The sequence below is a fragment of the Zeugodacus cucurbitae genome, chromosome 4, assembly GCF_028554725.1.
Source record: "Zeugodacus cucurbitae isolate PBARC_wt_2022May chromosome 4, idZeuCucr1.2, whole genome shotgun sequence".
NCBI classification, from domain to species: Eukaryota; Metazoa; Arthropoda; class Insecta; order Diptera; family Tephritidae; genus Zeugodacus; species Zeugodacus cucurbitae.
In genome coordinates, this window is record NC_071669.1 from 38382431 (window position 1) to 38402749 (window position 20319).

General features: G+C 36.7%; 3 protein-coding genes across 7 annotated transcripts in view; 2 read left to right on the forward strand and 1 right to left on the reverse strand.

Moving 5' to 3' along the window:
• Positions 1-20319, forward strand: part of LOC105216288 (cyclin-dependent kinase 14) — a 224713-nt gene that overhangs the window by 128836 nt on the left and 75558 nt on the right. The gene's annotated exons all lie outside the window — the stretch shown is intronic.
• On the reverse strand, positions 1669-2256 carry LOC105216286 (uncharacterized). The gene has a single exon (XM_011190699.3). The coding sequence runs from the start codon at positions 2160-2162 to the stop codon at positions 1749-1751; it is 414 nt and encodes a 137-aa protein (XP_011189001.2). The 5' UTR covers positions 2163-2256; the 3' UTR covers positions 1669-1748.
• On the forward strand, positions 3547-4085 carry LOC105216287 (uncharacterized). The gene has a single exon (XM_011190700.3). It carries the CDS (start codon positions 3605-3607, stop codon positions 4016-4018), a length of 414 nt encoding a protein of 137 aa, XP_011189002.1. The 5' UTR covers positions 3547-3604; the 3' UTR covers positions 4019-4085.

Sequence of the window (20319 nt, forward strand, 5' to 3'; positions counted from 1 at the left end):
TAAGTGGTTGTTCTGGGGTTTTTTGTATATAAAACCTCTTTCTAGTGTGCCCCTTCCTCAAAGAGTTTTTAATATTGTTTCGTGAATGCTTTCAACTCTAGAATACAGCAATAAAAATGTTAGAAAATCATTTAAATTTTATGCTTCGCACAGCAGTATAACGGCAAATGCAACATGTTTTAATGGCGACATTAACACCTGCACATCGGTGCTGAGGCCACGACCAAACAGCCATATAGACTTTGTTTTGCCAAACACCAGCACCATGCAAAGGGACCTGTGTGCGCTAAAGGCGGGTCAATGTGCACCGTTTGCACCTTTTCGAAAGCTTATACATAAATACATATTTTACGTGGAATATGAGCCTTCACGTAGGGGCGTGTGTGTGTGTTTGACAAATCCTTTCAACGCCCCTTGCAGTAGCTGACGTGTGTGTGTGTTTGGCGACCATTTAATGACCACCCTAAAGGCAAGTTGGCGCCGTTTACAAACGACGTGGGCACACACACACATATATACACATACATGTCGCACTGATTTGCAAATTTTCTTAACTTGCTTTCTTTTATTTTACTGTGTCGGTGCAGTCGAGTGGCGTCAGCAATTTTTCCCCATAAGTGCACTACTAGTTTGGCGAGCAGGCATGTGTAATTGCATGTGCAGGAGCATATGTCCGTACGCGTGCTTTGGTGTGGAATCAAAAAAGCGGAAAGAAATTGTATTTTATGCTGGCGCTGCAGTTGCCGAGCAATATGCCCAAAGTGTCATAGTTGAAGTGCAAAGCAATCAAAAGTGACTGACAGGCGGGAGGTCTGGCGGGGTGGACAGGTAGGTAGCACAGCAAAAGCAGTGTCGGCTTAGTGCAAAAACCTGTCAAATGCAAGGCGACAGGTGTTGCAGTTCGTCACTGACCGCGTTCAACAAATCGTATGTATGTGTGATATAGAGACGTTTGCGATAGTTCTAAATCTCATTTTCGACCCTGTAGGAAAGTTTTCAAGTAGAAAATTAAAGAAACTTACGAATAAAAAAGTAATTAACAAATTAACTTTTTATTTTCAATAAAATAAAATGTTAGAATGTTCCAATAGAATCGATCAGAGTTAATTTTACAAAAATTTTATTGAATTTTGTTCACAACAGTGAAAAGTACATGAAAAACTTCTGATGGAACCCTATTTGGTGCTTCGTTGTAGTATATTTTCCGCTTTATTTTTTCGAATGAACTTTAAGTTTGGTTTGAACCTTGTATGCGTTTCTATTGTTTTCCTCCCGATTCCTTTGTGTTGTTCAATATTTGCTATTGTGTACTTGCAAAGGTAAGTGAGAAGCCCTCAAACAAAAGACACAAAATAATATACACAACACTCTTCAGATTACATAGCAGAAAGCTAACCAAAGTACTTGTTGTTGCGAGCAACTAAAGCGTGAAAAACTTCAAGAGTGCGGGCCTAATGCTCACATTGTATAAGCTTTAAGAGACTTTAAAAAAACACTGTCACTCACTGCATTTTAGTAAGATTATTAGGATACTTTTTGTATTCGTTTATTTCATTGTTTAGTTCCGCTTTGTATAAACATAAATACGTCAAACACTATAACGAATTACAAAATACAAAATACAAAACATTACTTTTACATATTTAATGCACATTTATTTTAGTTAATAAATTTATTTTAATTTCATGCGAAGCGAATTATTTTCATTTACATATTTATAAGTTTATAATTAACTTTCTTTTATTTCATTAACCCTTAAAATTCCAACGTCCTTCCAGTCCACCCTGGAAATCGTTTTGATTCCAATCATAATTGCGTCTGCCCTGTGCATAGGCGTCGATACTATAACTGTCGTCGTCGCTTTTTAGCAAATTGTGATTGTACTTGAAACTTCCCTCACGTCCTCTCTCCGTCTCCTCGTATTTTAGTTCAAATCTGCCTCTGCCTTTATTTTCCTTTGAAGAATCCTCAGAAGAAGAAGGTGAACGCACATGACGTACGAGCAGCTCTGAAGGATCTCCTTCAATCCAGTTCTGGTCATCTACAAGATAAACGGTGGCATCTTGATCACCCAGCGCTGACTCCTCCAATAATGGATGTGCCATGGCTAATGCGAATAGTCCGCAAAAGGCAATGACTAAAATAGATTTCGAACTGGCCATTTTTGTTTTTCGAAATATATATGCAGTGAAGTTTTCGAATCTTCTTTATTTGAATAGCTTTGAAATATGGAAAAGAACTGAGTTGTCTCTGAGTTTTTCGTTGTATTTATAGTGTCCTAAGAAGCCAATTTCGAAATGCTGCTCATTGCTCATTTTGTTTTTAAAATCACCAAATGGGATTTACCGGCACAGCTTAGCTCTGTACTGATAAGCCTTTGTCATTGATTCTGACATCTGGCTTCATATTTATGTATGCATACGAGTCATCAAGTAAGATTTTGTGATTTTTTAATCAGCAGAAACAATTCTAGTAATTATTTTGTTAGTGCTGTAAATAACTTATGTGGCAAACAATGTTTTTGTATTTTTAAAATAATCAATCTTTTAAGGAGATCATCCCATATGACGGCCTGTTTTTTAGGGATTTTTTTCTACGACCAGTAAATAGGTAGAGGTTAAAGTTTAATATCATTTATTAATATATATTTCGACAGCATAAATATAAATCAAGCTAAAAAATATTGTGTGGAACATGAGATAGAGTTCCGAACACACCGCTCTGGAAAAATAGGGTCACATTACCTCCACGATTCCGTCTGATTGGTTTATCTGAAAAAAAAAAAGATTAGCGGCATTTTAATCTGAAAGCTTAAATGCGTAGAATATACTACGACCAAATAAATACACCAAAAATTAGACTTTTCGTAGACATTTGAAAAAAAATGCGAGCTTTGCTTTGCTTTTTATATTTATTTATTTTTTTTTTATGATTTGAAGTTTTGGGAATTTGGGAGATACGATGAAGCGAAGTGTGAAAAACAAATTTTTGAGAAAAAATGCAATCAAAGTTTCCAGTTGCCATCTCACGGCTTTGAACAGCTCCTTCTTTTAATTGCAGTATCTCGCTAGGCATCTAACGTTTGATGAAAATGAGTGCGCGTGTTCTAATTTTGAAAATGTTGAAATTGAAGATGGTAGGAATCCGAAGCTCGTCAATCGTTGAAAACTTGGAAACAGGTAAACCTATAAGAATGATGATGAAGGCTCTCATATGAATTCATGCACAATTTTACATTCAAATGAAGGGGGTGGTCATACCTCACTTTTAGCTGAGTGACATGCCAATTTAAACAAAATTCAGTCATTCAATTCATATGCAAGATTTATAGTATAGGATAGGAGTATACAATTTTCACAGCACCCGAGCTTATGTCTTCGTTATATGTTTTTCACCTTATTTTGGGTAGCAGTAGCAAATAAAGCTGAGAAAATTCCCCTTGTCTATGTACTATAAGTGTAACAGTCGCTTATAGTCGAAGAGCTGGTAAACCCCACTCGGTGATTTTAATCTCTCAGTATGCCTATAAAACAGAAGAGCTTCAACGAAATCAGCATAGTTGCCTTGCACACTTCAAGAAGATTCAATACAATATTTCACGAAAATGACCAGTTCGAAATCTGTTTTAGTCATTGCCATTTGCGGACTATTCGCATTAGCCATGGCACATCCGTTATTGGAAGAGTCAGCGCTGGGTGATCAAGATGCCACCGTTTATCTTGTAGATGACCAGAACTGGATTGAAGGAGATCCTTCAGAGCTGCTCGTACGTCATGTGCGTTCACCTTCTTCTTCTGAGGATTCATCAAAGGAAGAAAAAGGCAGAGGCAGAGTTGAACTAAAATACGAGGAGACGGAGAGAGGACGTGAGGGAAGTTTCAAGTACAATCACAATTTGCTAAAAAGCGACGACGACAGTTATAGTATCGACGCCTATGCACAGGGCAGACGCAATTATGATTGGAATCAAAACGATTTCCAGGGTGGGCTAGAAGGACGTTGGAATTTTAAGGGTTAATGAAATCATGTTGTAAAATATGTAACAAATTATTTAAATAAAGGCTTGAGAAGCGCTGCTGATTTCACTGATTAGTATATATCTAGCTCACATTTTGGGCAGAACTCAGTTAGTTAGGATTGTATTAGAAAGTTATACTATTTATTTATATCGAAGAGAGTTGAATTGCAAGTAGTTGTTATTAACAGTTTTTATTGCTGTAACCTGGTGGATATTAAGGTTGTATATAAAGCAAGCAATATTTGTATATGTGTATACCGAATTCGGTCAAGTCAGAAAGGAATCGGAAAAGTTGTTATTTCTCGTGAAAATTTTGTGCAACATAAATTGGCTTTTCAAAGGCCTGCAATATAGAACAAACAACAACAACAGCAAAAATATGCCAATGAAACTACTCTGATTGCTAGTCAGCAGGAGTCACATAAGTTAAGTGTGCGATTTTGCATAACTCAGGTGAACGATGAGTATATACCTGTGTGACTGTGTGAGTATAAGTTGACTGGGAAGTAAATGAAAAGTTCAAATTGCTTTACTGCTCACAACTCGTTGGCCCTGAGCATTTACGGCAGTCAAACTTCAAGTAAACTGTTCACAGTAGTGATTGCGATGTGATTTTAGCTTCCCCGACGAAGTTCCAAAGGCAGCGCATGTGTTGGTGAGCCTTTGAACTTACGTAGTACTTGTGTAGTGCACACTTGAGTACTTTGACAATTTAATTGAAATTATTATTGCATAATTTCCAAAACTTTGAAATTCGGTAGAAATTGAATTTCAAATTGCGAAAATGCCAAAAGAGCAATAACAACACAATAACATAGCAACAACAAGTAGTCCAACTCAAAGTGAACACCACTGAGATAAAATGGCGATTGGCGTAGAGCAAATGAAAATTTCAAGTGCTTTCCAAGTTGTGCCGGAGTACTTTCCCAGCACTGGCAGTGTTTTGGTCCAGAGTCAAGCGGAGTTAAGCTGAGGTTAAGGTCGTACACATTGGCAGCAGACAACTTCACTTCAATTTCCCGCACAGTCAGCAACTTTTAATGTGATAATGACGCAAAAGCTTAATGGCAAATAAAAGGCAACGACTCTAAGTGCCACAAAGAAGTGCTTGACTGCGATGAGCGGATGATAAATAAACGAAAAGACAATAAAACAGCAAAAAGATGGCAAAATAAATAGAATATAAAACACGCGCCCACACACACACACACACACACAACGACATATTCGGTATTGAAATTATTGGAACTTGAGTGTGTTGTTGCAATGTTCTTCGGTGTCTGTGTGTTTGTGTGCCTGTTTCAAGACATTAGGTGCGTTGCGCTCAATCGGCAGTCACAGGCATTTTGTGGCGCGTACGTGCCGCCGTCAACACATCAACTCGAAATTAAATGTGTATGTGACTTGTATGCGCCTAAAAGTATGCAGCAGCACTCAACGCATTTACGACAATAATAGTGTGCGTACGTGATTTATTTGGGAAAATCTATGACGCTTTCCAGCATTTCAAGTGCATTTTAACACCAACAACAACAAACAACACCAGTCATTTCGTCAATTACACGGCAGTGGGGGTGTGGCAAATTGAGTGCACGCGCACAACTGCTCACATCATTACGCCCGCAAATTAATGTCTAAAACCTAGCACTTTAGCTAAAACACTTGAAAAGCAGTAAAGTGTGCGAATTTCCGTAAATTTTTTGCTAATACCACTAGGTAGCATGCAAAATGTGGGATTTAATTAAAACAAAATTCAAATGCACACTTAAGCCGCAATGTTTTATGAAGTTGTTCGGCGGTGTGCACTTAAAAATTTAATTAAAATAGTGCAGTGTTTGCTCAACTGCTGATTTGGAATGAAGTACCGTCTACTTTAAAGCGTTGTTCGCTGACAATGAATTGTTAACACAAAATGTTTGCTCGCTGCATAAGAAAACGTAAACATTAAAACAAACAATAAAAATGGAAGTTTCATAAAATAACAAAGATAAATAGTTTTATGGCATAAACTTTAAAGATTCCTCCCTGTAGCCACTACCTAAAAACAGTTTTTCCTTTTTTATTCTCACGTAAGTGGAAGGCTTGTACTCGAAACACTGGAACCAAACGCTGCTGATCAACTCAACTTACAATGACTTGAGCAACTCAACGAGAGTCTTTGTAAACTCAATGACAGCAACAGGATGAAACTAAAATGAGAAAGCAATTCAATTTTTGGTCGCTCCATTGCCTATGGGGCACTTGAGTGTCGCTGCTGTCAATAACACGTGAATTTGAAGTGATTTTCAATTGTTTTACTCCAAACCGGGAAGAAAACTGTCAAGTGGTTGGGGAAGTGAAGTCGTGTGAGAATTTAACATTAAAGGGTGCATGTATTCAGCTTAAAAATGGAAACCAATTTTAATACTAGTTATGGCTTTATATTATATAATATTCATATTTTGCTTATAATCCCAGCGTAAGCCAATTATGTATGTATGTGTTAAATGAATTTATGCCTTGTTGTCAATGGTTCTTTTATTCTTCTGTGTCCATTTATAATTTACATTTTCAATATCCAAAAATAACGCAATTTCTCAATTGAACTTTAAATTAAATAAAAACCTTTCGTCATAGGCAAAAGTCCCTTCCGTATTCCACATTTTGTATTTATGATATTAAAATCATTTGTATATGCTGCCACCCTTCTCGCACCCTTATCTACCCGAATTATTTTCCATGCATGTACTCTCCTCGCATTGAATTCAAGAAGAAGGTATCTTTTCTCCAAATTCTGCATATCAGCAAAATTCATGCCGGAAAGTCCCCAATGATTTCCACACTTGCAAAAGGGGAAAACAATTTTTAATATTCCTTTCCATCTCCTATATCCGTAAACGAAATTAAATCGCCTTTCCAATTTCAACAGTGTCATTTATCGCTTTGTAGCCTTTGCAGTCATACTAAAATATTTATTGAAATTCGTTTTACTTTTTTACTTTTTTATTTTCGATTATTGTCACTTCTTTGTGCAGCACATCCATTTTTTGGGCGCTTCACAACTGAGGCTTAAAAATTTGTAAACCCCTGCTGCCGTCGCCTTACTGTATGCTTCTGTATGCAAGCATTTACCTTTGAAATTTTTAAAATATTGTAAATATATGTATGCAGACCAGCCTATACATATGTACATACATGTTCGAACATTCGAACTTTGGTTATCACATTTTACCCATGTAAAATCACATGGTTGTATGGTTTTCGTTGTTTGTGTATTGCTTGTTGCCAATATTACACTATCGTTTTAGCAGCCCTTTATTGACAATTTCGTACAATTCGTTTTGGTGCGTCGGTTTTGCAATTGTCAGGCTGTCAGTTTCCGTTTGGGTTGGCCAAAAATCTCATTTACTTGTGGTCGAGTGTGTTACATGTTGTTCTTGCCACTTTTATTTTTGTTATTTTGTGTCTGCGTGTGCGCTTTTTGTGTTGTTGTGGAACTTTATTGAACCAACAGTTGTGTGGTGGTGGTTGAAGGCTATTACATAACCCCAGGCGCTTTGTGTGGCCATTTCGAAATTGCGGAAGTGTTGCACTCTTGCTTTGAATTTCAATTTCTGCTAAAAGCCATAATCACTTAAATATTTAAATTAATTTTTGTTCCCGTTCACAGGCAATCGACTTTTAGTGCTTCCATAGTGAGCAAATTGATTGTTCGAGTGATCAAATATTGAATGTGTTATCTGTTTGCGAAAACTCATTCATTCAGGTGCTATTTCTGCAAAAAAAAGTATTCACGCTGCTCTATCTTTTTAAATAGTTTTAAATCTGAAATAAAACGTGAACTTTCGGCCGCTCTCCCATAGCTATATTTCTTTCAAGGGTCGCCTCATAAACTGTAAGAACTCTGTACATTCAAATCAAGGTGATCTCCGGTACAATATATCGTGCTATAAGATTTCATATTATTCTAATGGAATAAAATTTAAAAGTCCTACCGCCTTTTACACGAAAGTTTCAACCATGACTTTCAAGTCAACAACCTGCCTATCATGACAGCAACCCGCAAACCGAAAAATCTCAACAGCTACTTACTCAACTTATATTTACTTACATGTAACGGTATATACTTCCTTAAAGTCACAGTAGGAGTTAATGTATGCATTTTATATTAGTACTCATCAGTTGAGTGCAAATGACTACTTATTTCCTTCGACACCCAACGCTTACACGCGCATTTTTAACCCTTTGAAAGCAATCTCTGCTTCGCGCTGCCGGGATTTTCTTTTCTGTTGTTGTATACGCTACAGATTGATAAATGACAGTCACCGCGGGATCGGCGGCACCCTGCCTGGCAGGTGTTAACTTCCACCGAAAAAGTGGCAGACAACCACTGTTCATCACTCAAAGGGGATGCTAAGTGCCGAAATATGTTAGGCTTGTCTGTAGACATACATGCGTATCTTTGTTGTGGCGCTTCATTGTAACCTTGTAGCATTTAAAAGCAATCATGACTTGCGGCATTCTCTGCTGACTGTCGCGTCAACCATTTTCGCCCATTTTCGCACACCCCTGTGTGGCGGTTCAGCCAGTCTAACCGTACCCTAACCGCCGTTGAGCCACCTTTTCGGTTGTTGTGGATTGCTGCATGTATATGGCACTTAAGAAACTTCTTTTGGTTACACTTTTTGGCGGGTATACACATTGCCTTACACTTTTGTGATTTACCTCGCAACAAAATGCTGCGCGACTATCGATTGTATGGCGGGGAAAAGCAGCGTTGGTAGTTTTAAAGTTGAATGAAAAAAATATATTAGATACACTTTATTAAATTAAAGTAAAGAGATTTTAGTCAAATTTTACTATTGTAAATGAGTCAAAAATGGCGTTACAAAATATATTAAACAAAAAGGTGCACATGCTTTGAGATTAGGGTTCAAGCCAGACGTAAGCTGCTAAAGCTGCTTGGAGGAAGGCGAAGAGAAATCATCCAAGCAAGTACTCCTTCAATGCCCAACATTCGCCAAATTGAGGTTAAAACACCTCAGTTAGCCTAATTAAGAAATCTGTAATAGAGTAAAATCGCTTGGTCGAATCATGAGGGTCTTGGCGATTCATTAAGAGTATTTGCGTGCCACAGAGGATAGTCGAAGCTGTCTAAGTGAGATCCTCTGCAGTTGCGGAGGTCTACCCTTTGATCTAACCTGACCTATACCTGATAAAAAGAAAGTGGTGTTAACACAGAGTTGAACCGTAAACAATACGATTCTGTTTGAAAAAAGCTTGTGAAAAGTCTCAAAGTTATGTTAAAAAACTAGTCAAGCGGCTTTAAAATCACTAAAGTCGCATAGAATATCATCGAAGATAGTGAAAGAGTGTTTGGATTTACTATCAGCAATGACATCATATTTCACGATACACCTGCAGTGGGTCCCGGGACATAGTGACATTCCTGGAAACTGTGTAGCAGATGAATTAGCCGGATTGGGCACAATATTGCAGTTGGATGCTAATAAAGAGGGAATTTATATACCTCTGACAACGTGCAGATACCTAATAGATGAACATGCTGTTGATATGGCTGAATCACAATGGAAATAATCAACGACTTGTTTTGCAAGTAGACAAACATGGCCTGAACGGAGTAAGAGCCGCACTTGTCGTTTACTGAAATTTAGTAGGAATGACACAAGAACCCTTGTAGGGGTGTTAACGGGACACTGTCTGATTGGTAGACACGCCAGCAGGCTGGGGTTACCTAGTAACGATTACTGCAGAAGCTGCCAGGAAGAAGAAGAGGAAGAAACGATTACATACCTTCTATGTGGATGTAAGGCTCTGTATAGGAAAATAATTGCAACTATTGGACGTGGTTTTCTTGAGGATGTGGGTGAAGTTGCTCATATCAAATTATGTGAACTTTTTCACTTTATTAAGACCACAGGGTGGTTCAAAGATGACTCTATAGTGTGAGGGATCACAGTCCCAGTGGTGTCACAATGGGCCTCCAAAAGGCCTAGGTGCGTCGTTTTGACAACCACATAACCTAACCTATGTTAAAAAACGGTTAAAATTAAAAACCACTAAATTGCCTGTATACTTGTATTTACTTTACATAAATTCAAAGATAGTTCTTTATTTCGTTTTATTGAAGATTATTAGTCTAAATCTTAAAGTAATGGTTTTCAGTCCTAAAAATATATATATCTCGCTTGACGCAACAGCTGGTATAGTTTGTTCGATTCGCTACTTTAATAATAATCTTGCTTATAAAGGATGTTTCTTTGGGCACATAATTTATTTTTCATATTTGTCAATTTTATGGCACATTCAACAGAATTGTACAGCACCTATGAAAAAAGCCTCAATTCACCAATATTCGCCGAGACGATTTCAATAGTCTCCAGTATCAAAAACTTCAATACAAACTCTATACCTCTAAAAACACCCTATACTATAACATATGATATTTTTCTACACTCCATATCGAAGTCAAACTTTCCGAAGCTGTTTGCATCTGTTGTGCTGAACATAATCGGATGTACCACAAGTGTAAATGAAATTTGCCTGAAGTTGCTAAACGTGCAGCAAAACATCAAAACAAGCAACCGTAGCCATGTATGTACCGTTATATACTCAGTACTCGAGCAGCTCCACTCGAATATTAGAAGTGAGCTGTGAGCTGTGTTTTGTGTTTACATGACGCCCGACGCCCGGCATACTCTACACGTCTCATCTTATTTGTCTGCTTGCCGCACGTACACGAACCCCAAATCGAATATTGATGTTTTCTGTGTGATTTACACGCATATTAAATGAATAAATGAATGAGTGAATGAGTGAGCGAGTGTACGAGGAGGTGTGGCACATGTCAGCCAAGCACATGTAAACATATACAATAAAACATTTATGCACCGCTTATGACGCTCCGCTCACTTTTGCCCTCACTACACACGTATGCACTTCAACTGGAGTTTATAATAATTGTGTTTGTGTGCATGTAGTTAAACAATAAATACCTTGTGCGCTTTATTTATCCACCATGGCGTATACGCAACTTCTAGGGGTGACTCACCGTCATGGAGTTTTTGTTTGTGGCTCGTAGCTGTTGCGGCGGAGTGAATTCGCTTTCATTAATTGCTACTGCCGTACTGCGCCATTAAAGTTTTATGTAGCTACAATACTGCCTGTTCCGCTTCCCGTTGCGCCCCTCCCTCCCTGCAATGCCACATACAAATTACATCCGCTTGTCCCCGATTTGTTCAACACTTCGCAAACGCCTTAAGCTATTCGGCTTTTGTTTTCAAGCCTACATTACCACCAACTTATCGATGCAGCTGAGCTCTTTTCTCTTACATAAATATTTATAATAATTGAGGACATAATTATATTTGTTCAAAAAAACTTTAAAAATTCCGCATAATTTCAATTTTATTCCACCGAATTGGCAGCTCATTAAAGCTTGTATAAATTGAATTGCGTAGCGCCACAAAAGTCACGACAACTGTCAAATTTCACGCATAACGGTTAAGACAAAAATATACGCATGTCATCTGCACTCATGGAAATATACATACCGACTCGTATTACATGAAAAATAAGTTCATATAGCAATATGTCATGTATAATACATTTTCTGCGTCTATATCTAGCTGTCAAGTCGCCAAGTTTGGCTAAAAGTTTTGCGAAATCACGTTCCTAGTCAAGAAGACTCGTACTCGTACTTTTCATTACTTTCGTTAGCTTGCGTGTGACAGTTCACATTTCATTATGGATGCACACGGATTTTCTCGAGATGTTGCGCAATTTTGTTGCTTAAGTGGATTGGCATTCACGGTGACTTAGTGAACTCATTGCGAGTTAAACTTTTTCTACGGCGATTAAAAGCGACAAATTTTTATGATCTCTGAATTTACTAATTTCAGAAACATTCTTGCTACTTAAGGGAAAGCTTCATAAGAAAAATTAAGCAAAGTTTATAGCCTTTTCACACAGGATTTAGTTGATCAATTAACCGGCCTTTGCTCGATTGCAGCGTTGTTGTTGTGTACGCTGTAAGTTTGGTTGTGGCAAAAACAGCAAAAACAAAAATGTATAACTCGTTAATCGAGTGGCCGGCTGTGCGAAAAGCAAAAACTGGTTTTTCAATTATAATCCCAATTTATTCAATTAATTTGTCTGTGCGAAAGCGCTATTAGGTGCTATAGCCGATTTTGAAAATATATTTTAATAATTAAACACTACAATTTTATTCATAAATCTAAAATTGTACATTAGTATTTCTAGAGCAAGCGAATACTGTCAATGAAAAAAAAAACGGAGATTAAATTCAAAAGAAAACAAAAGTCCTTTTTAAACCAAATAGAAAATGGATTTTTTTCACGGAGTTTATTCCGCTGTACAGATCTTCTAATCTCATTCCAATATTGATCCAAAATTTTAATTATTTCTCTAGTTCTTTGTAATTTTAATCTTTTAAATTGTTCTTCGTAAATATTTTCTAGAAATATGAGCACTTTAATTTGCTGTTGCTTATACATTTAATGTCCAAAACCATTATTCGTAATGCCCTTGCCCGACAAATGAACACGTAATATAATATGCTTAAGTAGCTGGCGCGAATGTGTCTGTTACTGATGTCACAGCTGAAGAGTGGAGTGTAGCACAATTTCAATATCTTCATATTACCCGCTTTTAATGTCGATTATAATGTCGCTCCGGGGAAGGTGTGCCGGTACTGCTGGCTGTTATAGAAAAAAAACGTACAGCTTGTTGTCTAAAGCAAACATGAAATATGAAACTGAAAAGCAATTAATTAAATTAAAAACTAACGGTAATACCAGCGATAACAGCGCTGCAAAAGGCGCAACCAACGGGGTAAGGCTGTTGGCGACGTATAAAATAATGAGGATGACGGCATGGTATGGTGGACATAGGATATGCGAAGAAAGAACTTTAAAAATAGCTGTACACACAAACACATACAGGCAAAGCTGTTTCACTACTACAATGCTTCTGCAGTGTAGTAAGGAAGCATTTGACGTGTTTACAATTAAGTGAGATTAGAAAAAACTGTTGTGTAGCGACTGTTTACTGGCTGCCACTAGCATGTAGTCGTGAGTACCCAAGTACTTATGTGCTTTTCAGAGGTGGTAAACTTATATGTATGTATGTAACATTATATTGCGAGCTCGATTGCCAACAGCAAAGCTTTACCTGAGCCCTTTACAGCTTCAAATTGTAATTAAAAATAGTGGCGGTTAACAAGAGCACAATTTAATTTGAGCTCCAGTAAGTCTGAATTCAGGTCCATAAAATTCACAAGCGTATTTGATATGGAGAAAGTTAAAGCAATAAACTTTGGTAATAATACTGTTAAATGGGTTTACACCAAACTTAGAGGACTGCTTCGTGTTGGTTCAAAAACTGATAGTCAGTTAGGTCAGTGCCTGACCCCGGGAGGTATATGTATACTACATTATACATGTGAGGGCTCCATCAATTTTTATTATTATTTTTATCCACTTACGAAATACCGACTGCCGATTACTCACTTGCTAAGACCGCTTAATACTGTCTTACTGGGTTACTCTAGCTTCTTGAATGAAGCCACGAAATGAAAAGCTACCAAACCATGGAAAAGAGCACCATTTTCTAAGTCCCACCTGTGCCAACCGTAACAAAGGAAATTTAATTTACTATGTATTACGCTCCAATTGCAGGCGTCATAGTGGCGAATAAAAACCGTAAAAAAGCACAAGTGCGAAGCGGGGCTGACTTGCCACTTGGCATATGTGCCGAAAGAGTTATTCCTTGCAACTCCTTTGTTATTTCTTGCACTTTTCGTGAATAACTGGAGCACGTTGAGTGGCGGCGAGCGTAAAGTGTAACCGAAAGCGAAGTAAGTAGTAAGAAGTAACGTCATTTTTCTTTTCTTAGTTTTTGTTAGGGCCAGAGCCATTTTGCCGATACGACACGTGTGTCCGCCTTTTTGTAGCACCTTTTATTCTTATGTTCCATGTTACGAACGGTTTAAATTTAGTACGTGAGCTCGCTGTGGGCCATAAATATAATTAGTAAAGTAAAATGATAATTTTACTCGACGCACCAGGTGGAAATCTTCATTTCATAAGCTCGGTTAAAGCTGTTGACGCTATTACGTTGATATCTAGCTTAAAGTGTAGTTTATTCTTATTACCGTAAAAATGCTCAGAAATAAAGAGAATGAAAATATAATAGTTTGTAAGCCTCTCTTATATTACTGGGGAAGAGTAATATGTATTCATGATAGGAATGGATGTATATCAAGAAATGTACAGGTAAATACATAATTTAGATATTTTTAATTTTTTTATTTAGCTATTTCTCCACTTTAACCTCAATAGTTTAATTCTATATACATATTTATTTATTTTTTTTTTGGTAAATATCTGAATTCAAATGATTGTGAATTTGCGCCATGTCAGCCGGTAATTACGACCATCGTAAATTTTTAGTGCAGTCCCTGTTTGTGGCCTATTAAAGTTAATGGACATTCGATATGGAAAATTTAAATGTTTCGAAGCTTTCCTAATTGGACTGTCTTCAACTTTTTCGTACCTTAAAGTTGATTTTGAACTTTGCGAACTTTCACGTTGAGATGAGCGAATACAAAGTGTTGCACTGTTGTTGCCCGAAGTCACGGCCGAATGTCTACTCAGTATGCAAATTGATAAGCCAATTGTTTTCATTTACATTAATGCTGCCCCCACCCGACGTTTTAACTGCCATTCGCCGTCGTTTTAATCCGCACGCTATATGGTATTGACAACCTTTGCTGCTGTCCTTGGCATTTTAGGTTCATTGGCGCTGCACATAATATTTTAATTGCTATGGCCTCTTGACTCTTTTCAGCGGTTCCAGCTTTAATCCGCCTACTTTTATGCATGTTTACCCCTGGGAAACATATGCAAATTACTGGCGCTTGCCAATCACACTGTGAATACATTTCAGCGGGTTCGTTAAGTTCCAGCAGCGAGGAGTGGCCACTTAATGGATTGTGGGTGGTGGCGAGTTGTTAATCATATTGCGCTCCAACCCATTACTTTATGCTCTGCTGACTGTCATCTTTCTGTATTTGCGAATTAAAAATTTGCATTATTTTTTAATGAAGACACAACAACAATAAAAATGTGTATTATTTGCCAATTTCGCATTTAAATTTTCCATAAATGTCCCCATTGTTTCCACGTAGCGCCACGCGATTGGTCATCATTGGTTGTACCTACATATATTGGCATATATGTATGTATACGACGCGAGTGTCTGTTGCTTTCATAAAATGTCTGCGCTTTATACCCAAACCACTCAATATCCGCATGATTACTCCTCATTGTTGAATCCTTACAGCAAGGGCGCCTGCTTCTATACTATACATGTCCTTTGCCTCGCTACGGTAATTGGGGCACTCAGCACTTTTTCTTCCGAATTTTTCTGCTAAATTGCACTCGGTCCTTTGCTTTTTTGTTGATGTTTTTTATGGACACTGTTTTCGTCAATAATGTCATTATTTACCACCACTCATGGCGCAGAATCTATCATTAACTCCCTGTTATGAAGCTTGTAAGAGACTGTGTTTACGTGTGTTTGTCTTCGGACATTTTTGGAAGATGCCCAGTACGAAATTTTTGAGGTTTTTAAGATTTTATTTTCCATTGTAACCTTTATATCAAATTTCCCTTTAAAGGCAATATTAAATAGTAATTGAATGCTATTGCTGTAGATATTTATTTTATCTTCAATGAAACATTTGTATCGGTCTCTACAGGGCATTTCCATTAAACCAAAACTATCGGTGTCACTATCCAAAAAGCACTAACATAGCACCGCTTTCAATATGCGCTGCTCAAGCTTTCATATCATCGAGTTTCTATGCGAAGTATTTATTGGCAATTTTATATGCGAAGAATGTTCGTTCGTTTTTTCAAGCCTTGTAATTTTTTGGCGCTAATGTGCTTCCATTGTGTCTGCGAACGTGTCACCACAATGAAGCTCTCATTGATTGTCTGTGGATACAAGTTGGTTTACGCATTTGTGTGCGTGCACTTTTCACACTTCATTTCCTTGAGTTTGCGAGTGGTCAACCTGTAAAGTGCTGGCGACATTGAAAACCCTTCGTATTGAAATTGCACAGAAAATGAAGTGTTCAACGTGTAGCTTTTAATAATTCATTGGAGTCTGTTTCCTTAATTTAATGTATGTATCAATTCCTTTCAATATTAAAACAAGCTTAAATCTAAAATAAGAATGAATGGGTCTATGCTGTTGTTCAGTTCAATCTGTTGATAATACAAAATATTAAAATTTTTTTTGAGTAATGCACTCGTTGCAATGTTCATCGATTCTTCTAATATTGTAAAATATTTAGTCCACAAGGTATTGAATAATTTGTATTTTCCTGAAATTTTGTCGTTTCATTGAAAGTTGAGAACTTGAATTATATCTTACAACAAAAGCCACAAGGAAATGCTTTCAATCTTGTGGTTGTAAAACTAATGCCACTTTTCTCCCACCAACCCTTAAAGTATGCAACACTTCATTACCACACATAAATTGCCTTATTAGCCGCTTTAGTGGTTGCGAAGCCTTACATAAGTCATCTGACATTCACAAGCATTACTTTGATTGCAGTTACATATGCGTGCCAATGATCAATTTTATAGGATTTTCATTAAGATTCTCTCTGTTTCAACATATTGCCACTGAAATAGATTGTTATTTAGATGCAAGTAATATTCGGAATAGAAATTCGGCAGCGCGAATAACATCAAAATAAAGCTTTTATGCTCGTAAGTCGGCGAAATACGGCCGCTCTCACTTCGACCGTCACTGGGGAATGCAATGAAATCACTTTTAGGGTCATTGTTGTGGGCGCGTGTTGTACAAATAGGCAAATAAATAAATTGCTAATACACATAATCTAAATAAATCGCTTATTTGTGTGAACGATTTGTGGTAATTTGCTTCACGTTCATACAAATACCACTCGCTGTATGTATATACATATATATGTATCTATGTTTGTATGTATGTATGTATCTCATTAGTTGCACTTGCCACATTTGTTATTGACGCTTGGTTGTTGGTGTTTGATCCCTGCGGCTTTAAATTTGTTAGTGTGATCTCAATTGACTTTTGCTCATTTCCTCTTCTCCTTCTTTCTCGGTGCACGAGAGTGTGTGTATGTGTGTCGGTCGAGAACATATTTCTTTGCTTTACCTCTGCAAAATTTGCTTCAACCTTTTGTGCGGCCAACTAAAAAGTCCTCAATGAAAGGCATAAACCATTTCACATCACACACACAAACGTTTAACATACATATATATGGGTACAAAGATGAAGATATATATGTATGTATATATGCACAAAGGCTTCCGTTTATTGCAGAAGTTGCAAGCTGAAAGGAAATGAATTCAATTAAAGTAAAAATATTAGTATTTGTCGTGGTTTTTTTCCTGCCAAGCAGCTAACCTCACATTTGGTTATCCAAAAAGCTCCACTCACACACACACAAACAAATAAGCCGTTGTTGTTGTTGTTGTGTGGAATATTTCATTACATTAGGTTTTGCAAAAAGCCAAGCGAGGAGGGCAGCACCGTACGAGTGTAAAAAGTAACTGAACTTCCATTTCTAAAAATATTTTCCAAACGTCTAGGTAAGGCAAAAATAAACCTTTTCCTGCTTCGCCGTTGTATAATTTATTGACTCGAACTCACACACACACAAACACATACGTTCAACTAAGTCTACACAAATTATATTGCTCTAGCAGCATCCTGCGCACAAAAACCCCGTTGAATTACAAGATCAACAAACGAGCACACAAATCTTTTATGCAAATACAACTCTGTTTGTAGACAAGTGTGTGTGTGTGTGTGTGCACAGCAGGTCACGTTCGTTGAAGTTTTTTCTAAGTGTATAACTTTCTATGTTCGTGTATTTTTTCTGCTCAATCTAAATTGTTATCCTAATGGAAATCCTTTGGCACGCTCTGTGCCCAAACACATTCGTTCATAAATATACAATGTATGTATTACCGACAAGAAGTGCTGTCGTAAAGCAAAATTCGGCGACACTCCCCAGCAGGTTGTGTACTTTGTTGCATAACGCTTTGGATAACGGTACTCAGAGGGCGTCTAGTGGCATAACAAAATGCATTTGAAATCTTTTCATTTTTGGATTTTGACCTACGTTTTTTATTTGTAAGTTTTTCCTAAGAAACAAAATAGTTATTATAAAACTAAACGGATAATTACAGTTACTCACAACAGTTATCACGTTTAGATCACAGATAAAGAAAAATGATATTCTCAAAACCTTCTCAATGCAGATCCAAGATAAGTCTGCCAATGAAATCCGAAATGTAAATCGCAACTGCGGGTCCATTTGGATTGTGAATCAAAAAATTATTTATTTAAATAATGAATGAATATAGATGAACTATAATAGCATTTTCGCACAGGGGTTAATTGACTTTTGCTCTATTAAGAAGAGGATATAGATCGATTAACCATTCAAAAGAAAACACCTGTTTTACTTTACTTAATTTTTAATCGAATACAAATCGAGTTGAAAATGGAATGCAACACTGCAGGTTGTTGTCCGTGCTGTAAATGTGACTGTGTTTATTGAAAAAATAGCAATTAGCTGATGAAACTTACCAACTTCTTATGAACAGCCAAAACAAAAAGGAATAACAACTGATCGGTAATCGAGTAGCCGGCTGTGCGAAGCGCATAAACTGGTTTCTCAATTATAATCTGTATAATCTGTATTGTGCTGTGCGAAAAGGCTATAAAATAGCTATCGCCTCCACATTAAGTGGAGCAGAAAGCGGCTGTGCTAACTGAAGAAAACCATAATTTTGTTGAATGGAAATTTTATCCCTAATATATCTATCAATTAGTAAGATCACGTAGTTTAGTTTAAATCGTATCAGCGAATCAAATCTAAAAAATAGCAGATATATACAGCGATTAACAATAAAAATTACGACAAGTATAATTATATCTGATGGCTAAAGTTTTTTTATAAACATTTAAAATACTCTTAACTTTGTCAAAAAAGCTTTCACCTATTTTTCACCGCGAAAAACCATGAAGGCAAGACAACCCTAACAGGTGATATCCTGTGGATGAATTTCTTTTAAGAAAATAAGCGCAGCACAAAGCTTTGAATATTTATGCAAAAGCCTGTCGCCGTTTTTAAAAGCCCTTTGACCTTTGCTTTTACAACAAGCGCTCTACATTATGTGTAACCTACTTCACAAATGTGTGACACGAATTTAATTTTATAAAACGTATGTTTGTGTTCTTCTTGATGATAAGATTCCAGCTAAAAAGTTAAAATGAAAGTATCTTCTTGTCATTATCATAATCCTCTCATCTCCTCCAAATGGATTTAAATTCACTTGTTCTTGTAATTGCTGCAGGTATCATCATAGTCTTTGCATTTTTTTCATGAATCCAGTTTGTATTTGTGATGAAAAACTGTGGTAATACATTTTTGGCTGAGGTTGGTTGCAATACCTCCTATTGGAATACCGTAAAATTTATGTTATAGCCAATTAATAAAACAAAAGTAACATAAAATATGAACTGGTAGAATATTAGCTAAATAAAACTTAATAATAGTTTTACACTCCGTTTTACTCACATATTTTTAAGACATAAATCACTTTTTTCCAAAATCAAGATTTGATTATTTGTCATTTCTAATTCTACTAATGGCTAAGTCTAGTCGTCTTCTACTTGTAACTCGTTTAATTGTAATGGCAATATGCTAATTCCACGCCTAATTTCAGGCTACATAAATTAGGATTTCTTAACTTAATGACCTTCCTTTAATTGACTGTGGGGGCAGTAGGAATCTCTTGGCTTAAAAACAGGACCAAAGCAATGAAAATGGAATGTCCCTAAATACACATATTGGCCTTACATTACCCTGTAGAGCCTTAAGAGGTAAGGCCAATTAATAGCCCTAAAAAATGTTATAAATTTATTGTAGGAGAAAAGAAAAAAAGGAATCAAATTTACCTTTTCAGTCTAAAATTTCTCCTTTTCAGACTTTTATGTATGACTACATGTTTTGAAGTGTAAAAAAAATATATATTGACATTATTATACGAAACTGATCCAATATTTCCCTTATTAAATAGGGCATATGTGGGCGATGAAATTTTGAAGTTTTTAACTATTGTAGGAAATAAAAATAATATTCATTTCAAATAACTCAAGAGAGAGCTAATAGGAGCGAACTTAAAACCGGATTACCTAGTCTGTTCCTA

Coding starts and splice junctions, on each gene's coding strand:
- LOC105216286 (XM_011190699.3), bottom strand. CDS start 2,162: ATGGCCAGTTCGAAATCTATTTTAGTCATTGCCTTTTGCGGACTATTC.
- LOC105216287 (XM_011190700.3), top strand. CDS start 3,605: ATGACCAGTTCGAAATCTGTTTTAGTCATTGCCATTTGCGGACTATTC.